Here is an 18,881-nt window from a genome sequence, read left to right as displayed (position 1 = left end):
TTTTGTAAAAATTAATCGAATTTCAGAAATGAAGATCGAATTTCAGAAATGTATATAATTGTGTAATTTATATTAATATTTGAGTTTTTATTTAAGAAAAAAAATGTAAAGATAAATGATGAAATTGTATTTTATATAAATATTAAAGTTCTTGCTGACTAGTTAAAAAAATTGTAAAATGAGAAGGACAAAGACACTAATTATTTATCGGTAAACTTATGCAATACAATAATAAACATGTATAATTTGGTTATAATTTTTGTTTGGTGGTGTGATTTTCAAATATAATTATTTAAAAATAAAAAATACGTTTTGTCAAAAAAAAATAAAAAATAAAAAATACGTCTTGCAGTCTCTGCAACCTTGTTTGCAACCCCATTTGCAACAGTTGCAAATGAAAATTTCATTTGCAACTTACGCAACTTTATTTGCAACAGTTGCAAACTGATGTTGCAAATGAGGTTGCAGAAGTTGCAAATCGTATTTTTGTAAATAATTTGCGAACATATTGTATTTTTGAAAAAAAAATCAACCTGACATTAATTTTGTAAATAATTTGTAAAAAGTTGATATATTTATGAATATTCCTACTTCATATAGTATTTTAATTTTAAGAAACTATTATATATTTTACTTTAATCGAATTTCAGAAATGAAGATCATAGTCAGTGTTTTTTTTTTGTCAGGAAGACCATAGTCGGCGTTAATTAAATAATAACTTTACTAACACAGACATAGATGAGTAAACACAACTATAAACTACATAATTTAGTTCACTCTCTATCTTACTTCACATGTAGATGAGAATACACTTATAATTAAAAATTTATAAATATGCTTTATTATTACAACTAGTGGAAAAAGCCGCGCTTCGCGGCGGCGTTATAATTTTAATACGAATTAATATTATAATAGTATAAAAATTATTTTGAATCATCTTCTCATTAAATATATCACTAATAAAAAAACATTATAGTTGGTATAAAAATTTGTTTAAGTGGTCATCCTATCAAACACAATACTAATAATAAAATTAGTCCGAACCGCACTCCCGTCAAAGACAATATTAATCCATAATTATAATTTTTATAATAAAATTAAATATTATAATATAGATCAAAATTAGTTTGAGCCGCTCTTTTGTCAAACACAATACTAATAACAAAAACATCATAATTTAGATATTAGTTTGAGTCGCCTTATTGTCAAACACAATACTAATAAAAAATATTTTAATTATGATAAAATTAAAGATTATATATGGATAATAATTATTTTAAACCGTGGTCCCGTTTTAACAAAAAATTATATTATGACATAGATAAAATTATTTTAGCCACTTTCCCGTCAAACATAATATTAATAGAAAGTTTATTATTATTTAGATGAAAATTAATTTGGGCCGCCTCCCGTGCCCGCCAAACACAATATTAATCAAGAATCATTTACATTATCATAAAATCAATACGTGATTCCTATTTTTAAATTATATTTGTTCTATAATTGTCATTTTGAATAAATAGATTCCTACTCTTTTATGAATTTTAAATAAGTAAAAGAACTGTGCAATCTTTGCAATCCTTTTATCTATACAATACTTGAACCTGGTTTTTAGATTATAAATTTATTTTCTATATTCTTAATTTTATTTTCTACTCTAAATTTAAGAAAATTATTATTTTTATATATAATTTGAAAAGAATTAATAAAATAAGACTATAATTTTATAACTTTCAAAAATAAAAATTATGTTTTTTATTGTATTTTTTCAATGATTTTTATATTAAATAAATAAAATCATACTCTTCTTACGATTCTTGAATAAGAAAGAGAATTGTATTAGCTTTGCAACCCTTGAACCTCATTTTTAGATTTTAATTTTATTTTCTATTCAAAATTTAAGAAAATTATTTGTTAGATATATGATTTGAAAATTTTTAATAAAATAAGACTATAAGTTTTATAACTTTTGAAAATAAGAATTGTATTTTTTAACCTGATTTTTAGGTTATAATTTTATTTTCAATTTGAAATTTAATTAAAAAAATTATAAGACTAAATTCAATAATTCTAGACACACTGAGTTAATAAATTTTATGATTCGAACATATCGAGTTATCTGATTTATTATTTGTGTCTACTATTTAGACTCTTAAAGCACAGTTATAATTACGGACCTAATATTAGATTATTCTTCTATATATCTTATCGAAAATAAAATTTATAATATAAAAGTCAACTACATATTCTATATGTCTTACCGAAAATAAGAATTGTACATATTATCTTACAAATCTTATATATAAATTGTATTTTATTTATTATTGTTCGTTTGAATTAATATAATCATATTCCTATTAGAATTACTAAATAAGAAAAGAATTGTAATATCTTTAGAATTCAATAAGAAATATTAAATAAGAAAAGAATTGTATCATCTTTAGAATTCAATACGAAATACTAAATAAGAAAAGAATTGTATCATTTTTAGAATTCAATAAGAAAAGAATTGTATTACCTTTAGAATTCTTGAACATGATTTTTTTGAATTATAATTATAGTGTCTATCCGAAATTTAAGAAAAATTAGAAGACTGAATCGAGCAATTCTAGAGACGCCCGCATCCTCCTTTATACCGCGCTTCGCGGCGGCGTTATAAATTTTTTATAAATTTAGACAAAAAATTATTTTAACCGTTTTCCCGTCAAACATAATAATAATAATAATAAAATTATTATTATTTAAATAAAAATTAATTTGGGCCGCCCTCCCCTCAAGCATAATACTAATCAAGAATCATTTACATTATGATAAAATTATAATTATAATTGGATAAAATTATGTCTCTTTTCTTTTAAGATTTCTACTTCTTAACTACTTAGAATTTCATAGATTTTAGTTATTATATTTTTTTTAAGATTCTAATTTCTTAACAGTTTAGAATTATCAGTATATAAATATATACAGAATTGTATGATCTTTAGAATCCGATAAGAAAAGAATTGTATCACTTTTAGAATTCTTACCTGATTTTTTGAATTATAACTATATTTTCTCTCCGAAATTCAAGAAAAATCAGAAGACTGAATCAAGCAATTCTAGAGACGCCCGCATCCTCCTTTATATATATATATTGATGATTCATACAAAACTCATCTTCTACTTCAACAAAGAATTCACTTCTACTACTAACATCCCAAAACAATGACTTGGTTTATCCAATCATTCAATATTTTAAAATTTTGCACAAAGTCACATCACTGGACCATTAGTTTGTTGTATACAAAGAGAATTCGAAAACGAACTCAAAAAAGAGGCGGTCAAAAATAATATTTTATATTAAGTCTGCCTAGTAAAGGGTGAAGAAAATTGGATAATGAATGAAAAAGCTAAGTAGAACACACACCACTTCACTTCACTGTTTTTCCTATCTTTCAACCTGTCTCTATATGTACTTGGTACATTTGTGCAGAACTCTCTAGGAGCAAGTTTGCAAGAATAACAGTGAAGTTACAATGGTTACTAGAAGCAACTTGTTGTGTATCTTGGTTTTGATGGTTATAGTTGGTTTGGAGAGTGTTTCTGCATCAGTTTATAATGAGAACATGGAGAGTTTAGTGAAAGCTCGACGTTCTTTGCTTAACAATGGCCTTGGCAATACTCCTCCCATGGGGTACTAGCACTGCTCTATCTTTACACACACTAACACACACAGTTGTAAGCATGTCATAATGTGAACTCATAAAGTTATGTTTTTAGAAGGTTTGTGCAATGTGAGTTGAAGTTTAATTGGATCTTGTCTGATAAGATTTGTTTAGGTTACTGAAATTACTACGGATTTTGACTTATGAGTGGGAATAAGCTTAGTTAAGTAGTTATCTTGATTCTGGAGTTTTGACTTATAAGTTAGAATAAGCTTAGTTAAACAGTTATGTTGGTCTTGGAGTAAGAGTGTGTACTATGGTCATAGTCGATTCGTGGTTTAATTCTTTGTTATTGGTTGTAGGTGGAATAGTTGGAATTACTTCTACTGCGATGTCACGGAGAAAGTCATTAGGGAATCTGGTAATTTGTTATCCCCCTCATTGCCTAATCTTATTTTGGTGTTTGATTACAATTGTTTTGTTGTTCAATTTGTACCTCTTTTATGTCAGCTGATGCTCTGGTCACGACGGGTCTGGATAAGCTTGGCTATAAATATGTTAATATAGGTACATAAATTTTGTTACTGTCTATTTCATATTTGTGTAATAGCTATATGAATAATTGAATATAATGATAACTAGCTAACATGTTATTGATGATTGATATTCGTTTCCTAGATGATTGCTGGGCAGAACAAACTCGTGACAAAAAGGTTATTACTTTGAATTTTATTAATTTCAATTCAGAATTAGCTCCGTATAAGTTATGGTTGGGGATTATCTCCATGACACACACGGTTTTTAATTTCAGGGTTATCTAGTGGCTAACAGGACCACGTTTCCTTCTGGAATTCGAGCTCTTGCAGACTATGTTCACAGCAAGGGTCTTAAGTTAGGAATCTACTCAGATGCAGGGTAATGTTTTTTGTTCTTGTTCTGTCTTATTCTTCGTTATTAATAAATTTTCCTGTTGGTTACAAATGTGGTGATTGAATGTTATACACCTCTATTTGTAGAGAATACACTTGTAGTCATAGAATGCCTGGTTCACTTGGCAATGAGGAAAAAGATGCCAAAACCTTCGCTGAATGGGTACGTTCCCCCCTTTTACAAATGATAAGACTTTACTATCTATTCCGCCATAGTTATAGTACCATGTTGCTGACTAACTGTGAGTGGATTTTTTTTTTATACAGCATATTGATTATTTGAAGTATGATAACTGTTACAACACCGGGCTTAAACCAATGGAACGGTAATGAAGTAGTGTAGACTCTGGGAATGAGAATCATGAACTCATTAATACTTTAGATATCTACTTTATGTTGTAATCCATAAAGATTTTACTCTTATGATTGCAGGTACCCGATAATGACCAGAGCTCTAATGAAAGCAGGACGTCCCATCTTCTTCTCCTTATGTGAATGGTGAATATGCTCTATTGCATTTTACTCGGGCATTATATGTATTAACACTTCAATTAACATATCTTTTGTTCCTCGTCCTTGTAGGGGAGACATGCATCCAGCTTTATGGGGTAGCAGGGTCGGAAACAGTTGGAGAACGACTGATGACATTACACGCAACTGGGATAGGTATAATAGTTTATTACTCAGTTCAATTTGCATACTGAAGGTCTTGTTTGAATTTCTTATGTCATCATGGTTTTGCTTTCCAAAAGTATGGTGTCCAGAGCAGACCAGAATGAAGTTTATGCAGAATATGCGAGGCCTGGTGGTTGGAATGGTTGGTTTTATTAATTTTTGTGTAATCGCATGCCACAAGTTATGCAGAAACTATATATGAGATTGGTAGCAGCTGAACGGTCTTTCATTTTTTTCCTTATAATTAAAACAGATCCGGATATGCTTGAGATTGGAAATGGAGGGATGACATATGATGAAAACGTTGTCCATTTTAGCATATGGGCTATTTCCAAAGTATGTCCGACCCTCTCCTTTTTTTTATGACTTAATGTTTGCAAAATTGTATCGGGAGTGACTAACTCTGTCGATTCATTTGTATGTTGTTGCAGGCTCCTCTTCTCATTGGCTGTGATGTGAGAAACATGACGAAGGAGACGTTTGAAATAATCAGCAATAAGGAGGTTATAGCTGTTAACCAAGGTGATTATGATATCTTTGTGTGGTCTCTTTCATTACAGTTATAATTTCTTGGGATTTAGTTTTGACAAAGTTTCTGCTTCATGGAACAGATCGACTAGGTATTCAAGCTAAAAAAGTTCGGATGGAAGGTAGTGCTGAGGTAATTCTAGTTTTATACCATTATTTGCATATCGTTCAAACATTGGCACAGTGGATAACAATTTTTTCCTATGTCTTTTCGGCATCACAAGGTTTGGGCAGGGCCGCTTTCAGGTTACAGAGTAGCGATAGTCCTTGTCAACCGTAGCATCCTTCCTGCGAACATCACTGCTCACTGGGATGACATTGGTCTTCCACCAAACACTGAAGTAATAGCGAGAGATCTTTGGAAGGTATACACATTTCTTCCTCTTTTTACATAAAGGAACAAAAGGTAAGTGCCTAATCTTGCTGTCTGACGATGCAGCATCGGACATTGAAGAAGCGGCTGGTCGGATCCTTGACAGAAGTAGTGTATCCTCATGCATGCAGAATGTATGTCTTGAAGCCTGTTTTTTGAGAGACTGTGCACTTACTCTGGCTCATCCCGAGAAGTATCAGAACAAATACTCGTTTGTAAGGTGTATAAGCCTAAATTGTCCAAAAAAAAAAAAAGTGCAAGAGTTGTGCTGAGTACTATAATGATATCAGGATGCAAGGGTTTTCAGCCCATGGTAATGTGGCATATGTTGTTACCAAAGTGTTGATGAACTGCAGGTGACTTGTAGTTTGTTAAGTTAAATAAATGGGATTTCAGTTGTGTTTCTCGAGTAGAACAGGCCCAGCACAGAGGGAGTCCAAGAAGGGCTACAGTGCTTGCCGGCCTATGCATCTTTCACGGGCCCAAATTTAACCACATTGCAAATTAATTTCCGGGCCATTCATTTATTAACACTTCACAAAAATAGTGAAATTTATAATATAAAAACTATCCTCAATGTTTTTTAAATCCATCTTTCTCAATCTATTGGCAGTATCTCAAGGTGTAAGCAATGATTTATCCTCCAAATGAGATTGGGGTTCCATTCTACGTCACAAATTCAAAACCTGGTTAACTAGGTTCTGTAATCATGTCTCATAGATCTTTAATAATATTTTGGACAATAAAATATAAAAAAATTAATTTAATTAATATAATTAATTCAATTAAAATGATCAAATGATTATAATATGTCAATAAATATTTTTTTTTCCGTATATTTGATTTTATAATAAGTACTCCAAACATCTGGGCAAAAGTAAAACAAAAGTAAAACAGGTAAACAATGAGTTGGTTTTCCTGTTTGGTTCATTAATTTAAAGCTCTAAGTTCTGACTGCACAAACTCCGGTCAAGTTGACATTTTTTTATAAAAGAAAGAGGGTTTCCATTTTCCAATGACCAGTCTAATCTGCAATAAATAAAACGGTTTGTCTTGTGTGCCCATACGCACATGCTAAGCACAGAAATTTATAGTTTTAGAGGGTTTTGATTGGTGTGGTTGTTGTAAATGCAGGGGGACCATCATTATTGAAGATTGTAAACCAATCAAAACCCTCCAAATACATAGATTTTGGTGCTTAGCATGTGCCCATGGGCACACCATAGAAAAACCGTAAATAAAAACATATAGTGGTGGTGGCGGCCCATTGGTCAACCCATAATATAAAACGCAAGGCTAGATTCCAACTAGAAAAAAACATATATTCCATATCTACTGTGGTTGATAAGCCATTTAACAATATACAGTAATTAGTTTATTTCAAAAAATAATACAATTGATACATTTAATATTCTCATTTATTTAAATATTTAACATACAATTATAAATATACTTGTCCTTTCTCGTGCAGAAGTATTACTAAGAAAGTAACGGTAGGTAGTAGGCTACTAGTTTTGACAAACTAATGAACTAGAAATAATGGCAGGCTGGATTGCAAATGTATAAATATAAATTTAATTTTTCTGGACCGTTTGATTGTGTTTAAAATAAGTTCTTGTTTCTTAAAATAAAAATGTGAAGTAGTAACTATTGTGTTTAAAATAAGTTCTTGTTTTTTAAAATAAAAAAGTGAAGTAGAAGTTACTAGTTAGAATTAAATTAATGATACGTTTGGATAAATTTAAAAAAAGCGCTTCTTGCTTAAAGTAAATAGATGGGTTATAAGTTAGAAGTACACTAAAACTTATAAGTGATTAAGTGTTTGGAAAAAAAGCAGAAGTGCTGAAATAAATACTAGCATTCCCAATTTTTTATAAATGCTTCTGTCTTTTTACACAAACGGATAAAAAAAATAGAAGCCGACTGTCGAGCAAAAATAATTTGAAACATGCGAAGAAAAACACCTATTTTTAAAAAGCAAAAGGAGTAAAAGTCCAAAGTACATGAAAAGGGAGCAAATAATTGGCATCAAACAAGTTATGCAAAAACATATAAATACAGCAAAAGTTGGCGCACAATATGGAGCAGAGAGTAGAGGTTAAAGTGGAAGTGGATGGAAATTGAAGATTTGCAATAAAAAATGACATCAATTGCTTATTGCTATTCCCAATGTTTCTAGTCAATCCAGGGGTTCATGCATATACGTCCTCAATTCATCATTGTGTATTACTACCTCCATCCCAAATTAGATAAGCTAGTTGAATTCGGGCACGTACCTTTAGGTACATTGACGGTCTAGTTTCGAAATTTGTTTTTTCGAATTTTCTTTTGTAAATAAAAATTTCATATTTTAATTTTCATTTGTAAAAATAAAATTTTAAAAATGAGTCATGTAGCTATGCGGTCAATGAACTTTAAATTGTGTGCTCAAAATCAACGAGATCATCTAATTTGGGACGGAGGGATTATTTTATCGGCATAGCATCCTCGTAGCATACCCCCAACTTCATTTTTCCAATCTTAATTTCTATGAATAAAATAATAAAATTTATATATAAAAAATAAATATTATTATTTTGATGATAAAGTTAAAACCCCGATTTGGATCTATATCTTATTTTCAGACCCGAAAGAGTTTGGATCTGGATCTGGATCTCAGGTATCCCGAACCAAGACCCGATCAGAAACCCGAAACCCGATCCGAACCCAAAACCCGATACAATATATTACACACACACATTATATGTTTAATGTAGAGTATATATATTGAAATATTATTAATTATTAGGTATGAATATTAACATTTTACTTAATTTTATATGCCCAATACAGAACTTATATTCATTTCATCAATATTTTCTCATTATTGTGCATTAAAAAATCTAAATATAATAAAAATATAAAATATAAATGATAAGTTAAATGATTGATACAATTAAGTTAACATGTTTCACGTGTTTATTGTACTAAATGAAACTTGTAAAACCCTTTTTATAAATTTTAAAAAATCAATCATCACATTTTTTTTATAGATATATAATTTTTAATTTTTATTTTATTTTTTAAGTATCTGAATTAGACCCGAACCCGAACCGAAACCCGAAAAAACCCGACGGATCGGATCTGGATCTTCATTTTCCAGACCCGGACCCGGACCGAACCGAAATATAATGGATCGGGTCTGGATCTCAAGAAACCCGATCCGACCCGACCCGTTGCCATCCCTACTAGCAACCCCTCTTCTTTTTTCTTTTTTTAGCAGCCGTCAAGAATTCCTCAAAATCTTTTAATTTTTTTTCGTGTTTTCTTCCTTATTTCAATAAATCTTGTTTGAAAATTTGATTTTCCTAAAAATCTATCTTGATAGGTAAGATTGGTTTTTCTTTTCCTTAAGTTTTGAAATTAATTTGTTTTTTCGCATTTAGGAATTCAAAACCTTTTCTGATTTAACCTTCTATTTCTTAGATCTGAATTCCACAGAGTTACGGATCTCTCGTTCTTCCCGGTGATTTTGTTCTCGAAAGTGGTCCGATTATCTTGTTTTTTTTGGATTTGTTCCCCAATTCTAAAGATTGTACTCCCTCTGTCCCTCTCATTTCTTTACAGTTACTATTTTGGGATGTCCCTCTCATTTCTTTACATTACCATAAATAATAAGTTTTTTCATCATTACACCCACTATCTTCCCCCACTATCTCATATTTAACAATAAAAACTACTATTACACCCACTACTTTCCTCCACTATCTCAAATCTATTATTAAATATTGATGGGTCCCACCACTTTACCCACTTTTCATCTAACTTTACTCATTTTTCATACATTGTCTTGGTCTCCGTGTCCCCCTCCAATGTAAACAATTGAGGGGGACGGAGGGAGTATGATTTAGCTAATATTTCATTTACGTATTTGCAAATCTAAGATTGCTAGTTTTTCATGTTTAGTTCATGTTTGGTTTTGGCTTTTTTATTGTCTCACCGTTTGTTTGAGTTTTGTTATTTTTTCACTGTTTGTGTGAGTATGGTGATTGATTTAGTAATAAAAGCTGTTAGAGGAATGCATTCTCAGTCGATAACTCAGACTGGTTATTACAGAAGTGAAAGTGACGAAGTATGTGTAGATATCATCTTTAGCAAATCGTGTGATTTTATCTCTAACAAGAATGGATTAATCAGTGATTGTTTCTGTGTTTTGTTAATTCAATACGACTATTTATGTAGATGTCATATAACTTTTTATTATTATATTAACTCATTTGTCAAAAAAAAAGTCCAAAAATTAAAGTATATATGCTCTTTCCATCCCATTTAGATAAGGTTTTTTTTTCGTTTGCAAATTACATACAAACGAAAAATTTTAAAGACTTGTATTTGGTTATATATATTATAGTAATCTATAGTTTATCGGATAATCATGCCATGTCATATTTTTTTCGTGTTTTCCATATTTGAATGTAAAATATTCCGACACATTATAATTCTGTTTACCAAATTCAATACTCTCGATCCGAACTATTTGATGTATTTTTTCGTGCCGTTTCATAAATATCAAATATAAATATTTTTTTTATAATCTAATAATTATATATTATATATTTATATTTATATGTGATTCTATATATTTAGTCGGTTTGAATAATCAAATATTGGTAACATACATCTAATATTAAAAATATTAGATAAATGAAATCAAGTGATGATATACATATCAAAAATAGTATGTTGTCCGGTAGAACAACAGGGTTATTAATGTTCTCGCACTAAATATTATTCTCCACTGAGCATGAGCACATATGTATGTATGTACAAGTTATACAAAATATAATCATTTATTTATAAATATTTATATTTGTGCTTTTTTTATGTATCTAAAACAAAATTATTATAAACACGTCATTTATCGTGTAATTTCTTATCCGGTTTTTTTTGTATATAATGCAGAAAAATTAAAACCCAAAACAACATTTTCATTTTGTAAACCAAATTACACATTCTAAATCACTGAGAAATAGATTAGAAATAATATATAATAATCGAAATTCCAGAAAATAATTTATAACTATACATTAATTTAAAATAAATTATTTTTATGGAAGATTGGGATTTGAGGAGTATTAAATGGAGGTTGTCCTGAAAATCTGCAGTATGTGGACACTGCACACACTATTTGGTCAATGTTTTCTAATGGCCAAGTTCTTGTGTCCTCTTGTGCAGAATTAAGAACAAGATATACATAATAAATACACGTATATAAGCACAAAAACATATATATCCACAGAGTTAAGGGGGAGAAAGGGAAAGGTTGACAGCAACAAAAGCAAAAGTAGTGTTGGTGATGAGACAAAAAGCCAAATAACTAAACAACCATTTACTCTTTCATACCCATTTTCAATCTTTCATCTTCTAAAGGTACTGTGTCTTTCTTTTCCCATCTCTTTAACTTAACTATTACACATTCTAGGCCTTTCTGGGATTTCTTTTTTGTTGCTTGATCACTGTTTATATTGTGTTAATTGTGTAAAGTTTTGATTTTTATGAGGTGGGAAAGCTCTAAACTCAGTAAATTTTGGGATAGTTGTGTAAAGTTTTGATTTTTATGAGGGTAAGAAATGCACTTAGGTAATTTTTGGGATAATCGTGTGAAGTTTTGATTTTTACGAGTTTAGAAAGCTCTAAACTCAGTAATTTTTGGGTTGATTAGGTAAATTTTGATTTTTTTGAGGTTAGGAAGTTCTACACTTGGTTAATTGGTAATTTTGGGGATAATTGTGTAAAATTTTGATTTTCGTGAGGCGACGAAGCTCTATACTTGGTAATTCTTGGGATGATTGTGTAAAGGTTTGATATTTATGAGGCTAGGAAGCTCTCCATTTAGTAGTTTTTTGGGACAAATGTGTGAAGTTTAAATTTTTATGAGGTTAGAAAGCTCTGCACTTGGGTTTTTTTGGTTAATTGTGTAAAATTTTGATTTTTTCGAGTTTAGGAAGCTCTACACTTGGTAATTTTTGGGATGATCGTGTAAAGTTTGATCTTTATGAGGTTAGGAAGTTCAACACTTGGTAATTTTTGGGATAATTGTGTAAAGTTTTGATTTTTTTGAGGTTAGGAAGCTCGGCACTTGGTAATTTCTAGGACAGTTGTGTATAGTTTTGATTTTTATGAGGTTCAGAAGCTCTACACTTGGTAATTTTTGGGATAATTGTGTAAAATTTAATTTTTATGAGGCTAGAAAGCTCCAGTCAGTAAATTTTGGGATGTTTGTGTATTTTTTTGATTATTGTGAGGTTAGAAAGCTTTAGCCTGGAAAATTGTATAATGTTTTGATTTATACGAGGTTAGGAAGCTCTACACTTAGTAATTATTGGGATGGTTGTGTAATTTTTATGTAGTTAGGAAGCTCTACACCGAGTGATCTTAGGAATGATTGTGTAAATATTCGACTTTTATGGGGTCAGGAAGCTCTGTAGTGGATCATATTTTGTTGTAGGAGTTCTTATGTTGGGGTTCTACAATGTACTTTTGGCTGTTGTGTTCTTGTCTTCTTGATTTATATGTCTATACATGTGCGTGCTGTAAATATGTGCTCAGTTGGAATTTAGGGCTTAAGTGATATTGTTAATTATGTTATAATTTTTAGACTTACTGTAGACAGTTTTATTTCTGCATTTTCAGCTTGCATTTCTGTCTGGTATAGAACTAGAAGGGAACATAAAAAGTATTTGGACTTTGCAAGCTAAACAGTGTGTACCATAACTCGTTTGGTTGTAATCAAGGCTGCAGTGTCAAATGCCTATCTGGTTATTATGTTCTTTTAGTAAGACTATCTGAAGACTACTTACATGGCATCACAATCGAACACTAGCTTTCACCATGAGCAGACTTTTGGCTCAGCTGTAAATCAACATGCTATCTCATTTCAATCAAGTGCCATGGACAGCACATCTCAGATGATTATGATGGGGAATTTCTATGGCACAAACAGTAGTGGAGGCATGATGTTTTCAGGGGATCCCATAAGAAACCCAAGTGTAACTCAAGCGACAAACTCTTCTGGTTCCCTTTTGATTGATTCGGTCCCAGGCCTCCAGCATGATACTGGTTTGGCTGTTGAGTGGTCAGCTGAGGAGCAGTACAGGTTGGAGGAAGGACTTGTCAAGTAGGTAGTTTGTTCCATATATCTAATTATGTATAGGGATGTTTATAATTTTTCTATCTTCACCCCCAAACAAGTTTGAAGTTTCTCATAAATAGATTTTTCGCTTTGGTAAAAATATTTGCTTAATTTTTTTTAGGGCAAAGATGTTGTGGAATTGGGAAAGTTATAAATTATGCCATGTTCTGAGTGTTTCTTATGTGTTGTTGGGCTTTTATATGGTTGCTGATTCTAGGTTTTCATTCAGTATCTGGTTAAGTCTTTTGTATTTTTGTGTTAAAATTTTCTTTGAAATCTGTAGATATGCTGATGAGCCAAGCATCACGAGGTATATTAAAATTGCAGCTACGATGCGCGAAAAAACTGTACGTGATGTTGCTCTGAGGTGTAGATGGATGTTGGTGAGCTCCTCACATACTGAAATGGTATCTTTTGGTTATTTATTGCTGTGTTATAACTTATAAGTCAAGGAACATATGTTCAGAACATGAAAAAATAATCATAATATATTTGTTACATTTTCATTTTGGTGTTCTGTACCTATCTTCATTCCTTAACTACTTTAGTTGCTGATGCTCAATCCCATGTACAGGGGAAGAAAACCCAACTTCTGTCAGTTAAGATACCTAATGCAAGCTGCAATCTATCCCTAATTTTAACAACTCATAGGATCTGAAAAGAAAAATTATGTCCAGTTCCTTCTGTATTTTCTGGTTTGAAAGGATATGTGAAAATTATTTTTTGTTTTAAATACTATTTTCAGAATTTTTAGACAGGAGTGCATATATTGATGATTTATTCGGCTTCCTGTAACTACTAGAGTACTAGTTTTACTTATTAAAGTTGAGGGTGAAAATCTCTGTGCGCAACCCTCACTTATTGCACGGAATGATTAAGTTGCAATCGTGCCAAAGTTATTACCATGTTAAGTTTTTGAAAAGAATCAGAGTAGACTTGCATCTAATGTGATTTATCGCAATTTGCTTAATTCTAAAATGGTTGTCTGTATAAAGTCCAGTTGTCTTTAACCGTTACATGCCCCTTCCTCAACACTGATTCTGTTATGTTATTCATGAATTTCTTATGCCTGTATTTTAATGATCAAGTAGATCACAGAGGTAGAGTGCTTTTCTCATGACAAGCGTCTCACAGTGATGAGTATTGAGAGGTGTAATACACATACACACACACATAACCAGAAATAATGACCTTCATTTTTGGTTTGGCTTAGGCAAGTTGTCACAGTATATAATATTGTGTCTAAGCTGGTGAAGTATATAGTCCAACTCTATACCATTTACAAAGAATCACTGCAAGGGAAAAAACAAGCGAGACGTGTTTTCAGTTAGTATAAAACTTATAGTGTCCTCTGCTGAATAGATCTCCCATCGTAAAAGTCTGTTGATTATTCCCTTGACAATATTACTTGTATAACTGTCTAATTGCTTACTGGAGTTAAAATTTGACAGAGAAAGCGAAGGAAACAGGATGACTATAATGTTGTGAAGAAAGTGAACGATAGGAAGGTATGCCTGCACACAGGTTCTTTTTTACTGTTTCTTTTGATAATGTTTAAAATTATTTAAGCTCCAGTAGTCCAGTTAATTAGTAAAAGCATCCTCCTTGAGGACCATGAGTTGGTGAAGATCTATGGATTTAGGCTTGTTGAACTTGCATCTTTAATTTGACCCCTTAGAGGTTCTGTTATCCGGACGTTTTCCCGTGGTTGATTTTGAAGCAGCAAAAGCTTTAGACAGAAAATGTTATTAGTAAAAAAAGTTGTAAATTAGGGTAAACTAAATGTTAATATTAACCACTACAATCTTCCACTACAGAAGATATATATATAGCTCGGAAATGATTGCAATAATTGAGAATGTAACTACTGAACCCTATATATTACACAGACGAACTTTTTTGAGGGATTTGTTATATCTCTCTGCAAGGGAAATTGAATTTTTTTTTTTTTTCACCCTACAACAAAGTCATAAAGTATAGTTTGTCATAAAGTCAGTTCATTAGAGGACCTATACAAGTTCGACATTTTGGTTTGGCAGGATAAATTTACAGAATCATCATCGAAGGCAAGCACATCTTCAGTTCCACCACTAAATTTGGCTGGATATTCCGGTACGAGAAAACATCAAAGTGGAACTGGTCTCATGTCTCATGAAGGTCAGTGTTTTCGTTGTTTATAATTTATTACATTTTTACTGAGTAAAGTTTCCCGAAACTTAGATAATTGGAGAATATGTTTTTGTAATGCTGTCTTTTGATTTTGTTGTTTGAATATATTCATATATGTTTGTGTGTGTGTGTGTGTGTCGGGTTAGGATCAAATTAGAACTTAAAACCGATATCAGTATCAAATATTTGTTTCAACAGCCTTCCCTTCTGCTGCAGAATGCAATGATTTTCTTGTAAATTATAACATGTGGTGTCCTTGTGTAGAACACATTGTTTTTATCTGTTAATTATGTCATATAATTTTTTTTATTAACTTGTTTTTCTGCATAACACATTCTTTTTGTTTTCCTGCCGTATCACATTTTTTTTCTCATTCTTGTATCAACGTTACAAAAAGTTAAATATATAAAAAGTCTATCTATTAATAAAATACTATGTTATGTTCTGCAAAAGTATATAAAGTAGTTCCAAGATTAATTTTGTTTTAAGTGGGGTCTGACCCTATATACGTTGGGATAAAATCTGATTATATAAAAAATTAAAATATATAGCTCTTAAGTGGTTAGAGTGGTTATTGATCTCACCTCAAATTAAACATAATCTCAATCTTGAGCAATCTTCTCAGTATAGTTGTTATCTTTTCTATTTAGGAATTTGTATTATGTAAACTGTTATTTTGTTTTATAAACAATCATCACTTGGTAATCTGAAGTAAAAATTGTTTACATGAGGATCAACATTTTTCGAGCATAACCACAACAACGTAGAATTATATTAATCAGTATCGAGTATTTGAATTGTGCCTGTTGAGTAGCCATTAGTTGTGGGCATGTCACCTGTTACAATATCCTATAAGTAACATTATCATTTACTTCTTTCAGCCTCAAACGGTGCAAGAATTCTTTTGGAACAGAACAATGAAGCTCTTGGGCGTATATCAGCCAATCTCTCTACACTCCAGGTGAAACCCGTGAACTAATAAATCTCATGTATTATCTTGTCCTGAAGCCATGACTTCTAAATGTTGGCACTTCTGAAGTTATTCAAACAGCAGAAATTAAAATCTAGTGAGTGGGTCATTTTTAAATAAATATAAGACAGTTTTAACAACACTAATTTTTGAGAAATCGTTCTTTTGTTTGAACTTTATTGTGTAAAGTGAATGTTGGGACCTCATGTTAGCTAATTCGATACATCTCTATATGATGTACCGGAGGAACATGTGTTGATAAATTAACAAGAGATTAACCATGATTTTTGTTTCTTCCAGTTTCGCCTTCATTATTTATGTCTTGTTTTCTAATCTATTTGAATGGATGTGTTTTAGTGTATTTCGTCTTTATTATTTACGTCTTTTGGCTATATCTAAATGGATGTGTTTTAGTGTCTACACATTTAAGTAGCCTGTTCTCTTATGATATCATGTTCTAACACATATTCATACAGTTGCAGGATAACATTGATCTCTTCTGTCGCACGAGGAACAATATTACTGCTATCTTAAACAAGTATGTTGATGTCCTGGGCATAATAGCATATTAGTAGTTAATCTCTGATTTTGTTATACCAGCCTTAGGATAAATTCTAAACAAGTAGGATACTCAATGAGGATTAAATTTTAAACAAGTAGGGTACTCAATGAGGATAGTTTTCCAGAATTCTATAATTTTTTAAACTAATACCCTGACCTGTTACCCTCATGCGGGCAAGTAGGAACATCGAAAAAATGTGCCATTCTTTTTATATCTAAGCATGTTGGTGTGATCCATAGGTATATGGTACTGTTATTGATGATATGCATCAAAAACACACAACACGCCTTCTTTTTCCTCCATTTACTCGTTTTATCCCCACTCATTCAACATGTTATAATAAATATGTAATTTGTTTTTTCTAATAATCATTTCTCATAATTAACATCCATGATCATACAAATGTCTAACGATATAGATATATACATATTTTGACATAAAATGAAATTATTGAGAAGCTTTAATTGTAAATTATGGACCATCAACAAAACTTTTGCTTTATTGAGCAAAGGTTTAATGTCAATTTCCAAACTCACACATCAAAAAAACTGGTCATGTGACATTATCTATGTTTATTAGTTCCAAGTACGTGTATTCTCAATATTTGACTTCATTTTTCTACAGCATGAGCAACATGCCGGGCATAATGAGCCGGATGCCTGCCCTGCCTCTATCCATAAATAACGAACTTGCAAATAGTATCTTGCCCGGTTCAAGTAAGGTAATTTTTCTTGTGCTCATCTCATTTTAATCATATATTGTTGGCATCATATCCTTCATATATCAGAAATCAAAGATTTCGTAGAACTAGCACCAATCCTTGTTTAAACTGTTAGTGCAAGTCATCCATCTTTTTCTTTGATCTCTAACACCAAATAAGATCTTATTGATTATTTCCTTGCCGTCAATTTGTGATTTTACCTTAAGAGTCATCGTCAAAATTCATTAACAAATTGATTGTGATTTCAGCCACTTTATTCTAAAAAATGTTTTATAGGTCAAGTCTTCTAAATGTGGCAAGAAAATCCAATGCCATTTAAGTTTTGCAAATGAAGGCAGGCTAACTATATACTTGTTTTTCCAGACACCTATGCTTGGACTGCCAAACGAGATCTGCCTAAAGCAGGAGTCAAGATGATACGTAAGTCAAGATGATACTGACGTGATTTTTGATGTTGAGCTTAAGCTATCGGATCCGTGTAATTAGATATATGCCGCTGTAAATCTCTAAGAAGCTATTAGGAGGCCTTAATTAATGTAAAGCTGTAATTTTTTAACTCATGTTGGTTCCGGTGATGAGAGTATTTGTAGACACCATTTTTGGGAGCTTAATCGTGGATAAGGAAGCAGGGCTTACATAACAATAATCACAATAATGTTGCATAGACCCAACACCTTTTGGACAATAGGGACAGTCTTTTGAACCAGTAAATTTCGCTTTGAACCAAGTCGTCCTACCATACGAACTGTGTGCTAAGATGATATTTCTCGGAAGCAATTGCATCCTTGCCTTGTTGAGATGTAAATTATGACATGTTTTTGCTTGTAGTCTAACTGTTGTAATGCTTTTGGGGTGTTATTTTCTGCAATTTATCCTGACAGAAGTATGTTTAAACATTCTAGCAACAAGCGTATGCTCTTGCCGAGTTTATTGTTTTTTGGAAGTTTCGAGTTCTCGACGTACTGGCCAGGATTTGGTATTGTAGTAGCTACATTGCAATTTTTTTTGCAAGTTTGTATAAATCGCAAGTTCTTGTATAAACTTTGGCATGCACAAATCGAACGAATATCTGGGCGATAATTTTCTCCGAAAACATTGAACAGGCTCGAAAGAAGAAAGAGCTAGAAAAGGAAATTCTC

General features: G+C 31.4%; 2 protein-coding genes across 7 annotated transcripts; both read left to right on the top strand.

Moving 5' to 3' along the window:
* The first annotated feature begins 3,313 nt into the window (after positions 1-3,313).
* On the top strand, positions 3,314-6,548 carry LOC108200220 (alpha-galactosidase 1). The gene is made up of 15 exons (XM_017368285.2): positions 3,314-3,673; positions 4,007-4,065; positions 4,155-4,211; positions 4,323-4,357; positions 4,456-4,559; positions 4,661-4,736; positions 4,841-4,899; positions 5,006-5,071; positions 5,156-5,239; positions 5,326-5,390; positions 5,502-5,584; positions 5,680-5,770; positions 5,860-5,909; positions 6,001-6,141; positions 6,216-6,548. The coding sequence occupies exons 1-15, from the start codon at positions 3,516-3,518 to the stop codon at positions 6,306-6,308; spliced, it is 1,221 nt and encodes a 406-aa protein (XP_017223774.1). The 5' UTR covers positions 3,314-3,515; the 3' UTR covers positions 6,309-6,548.
* Positions 6,549-11,406: 4,858 nt separating this feature from the next.
* Positions 11,407-18,661, top strand: LOC108203123 (uncharacterized). 6 transcript variants are annotated; one of them, XM_017371873.2, is made up of 9 exons: positions 11,407-11,558; positions 12,822-13,305; positions 13,604-13,727; positions 14,772-14,828; positions 15,360-15,477; positions 16,371-16,450; positions 16,936-16,997; positions 17,646-17,742; positions 18,106-18,661. In XM_017371873.2, the coding sequence occupies exons 2-9, from the start codon at positions 12,989-12,991 to the stop codon at positions 18,157-18,159; spliced, it is 909 nt and encodes a 302-aa protein (XP_017227362.1). In that variant the 5' UTR covers positions 11,407-11,558; positions 12,822-12,988; the 3' UTR covers positions 18,160-18,661. The 6 variants fall into 6 exon arrangements, with proteins under 6 accessions (XP_017227362.1, XP_017227363.1, XP_017227361.1 ...); XM_017371874.2 differs by lacking the exon at positions 11,407-11,558 and adding an exon at positions 11,565-11,688; XM_017371872.2 differs by lacking the exon at positions 11,407-11,558 and adding an exon at positions 11,565-11,751.
* Positions 18,662-18,881: the final 220 nt, after the last annotated feature.

Source organism: Daucus carota, chromosome 9, assembly GCF_001625215.2.
Source record: "Daucus carota subsp. sativus chromosome 9, DH1 v3.0, whole genome shotgun sequence".
Lineage (NCBI taxonomy): Eukaryota > Viridiplantae > Streptophyta > Magnoliopsida > Apiales > Apiaceae > Daucus > Daucus carota.
This window is presented reverse-complemented; position numbering and strand designations above follow the sequence as displayed.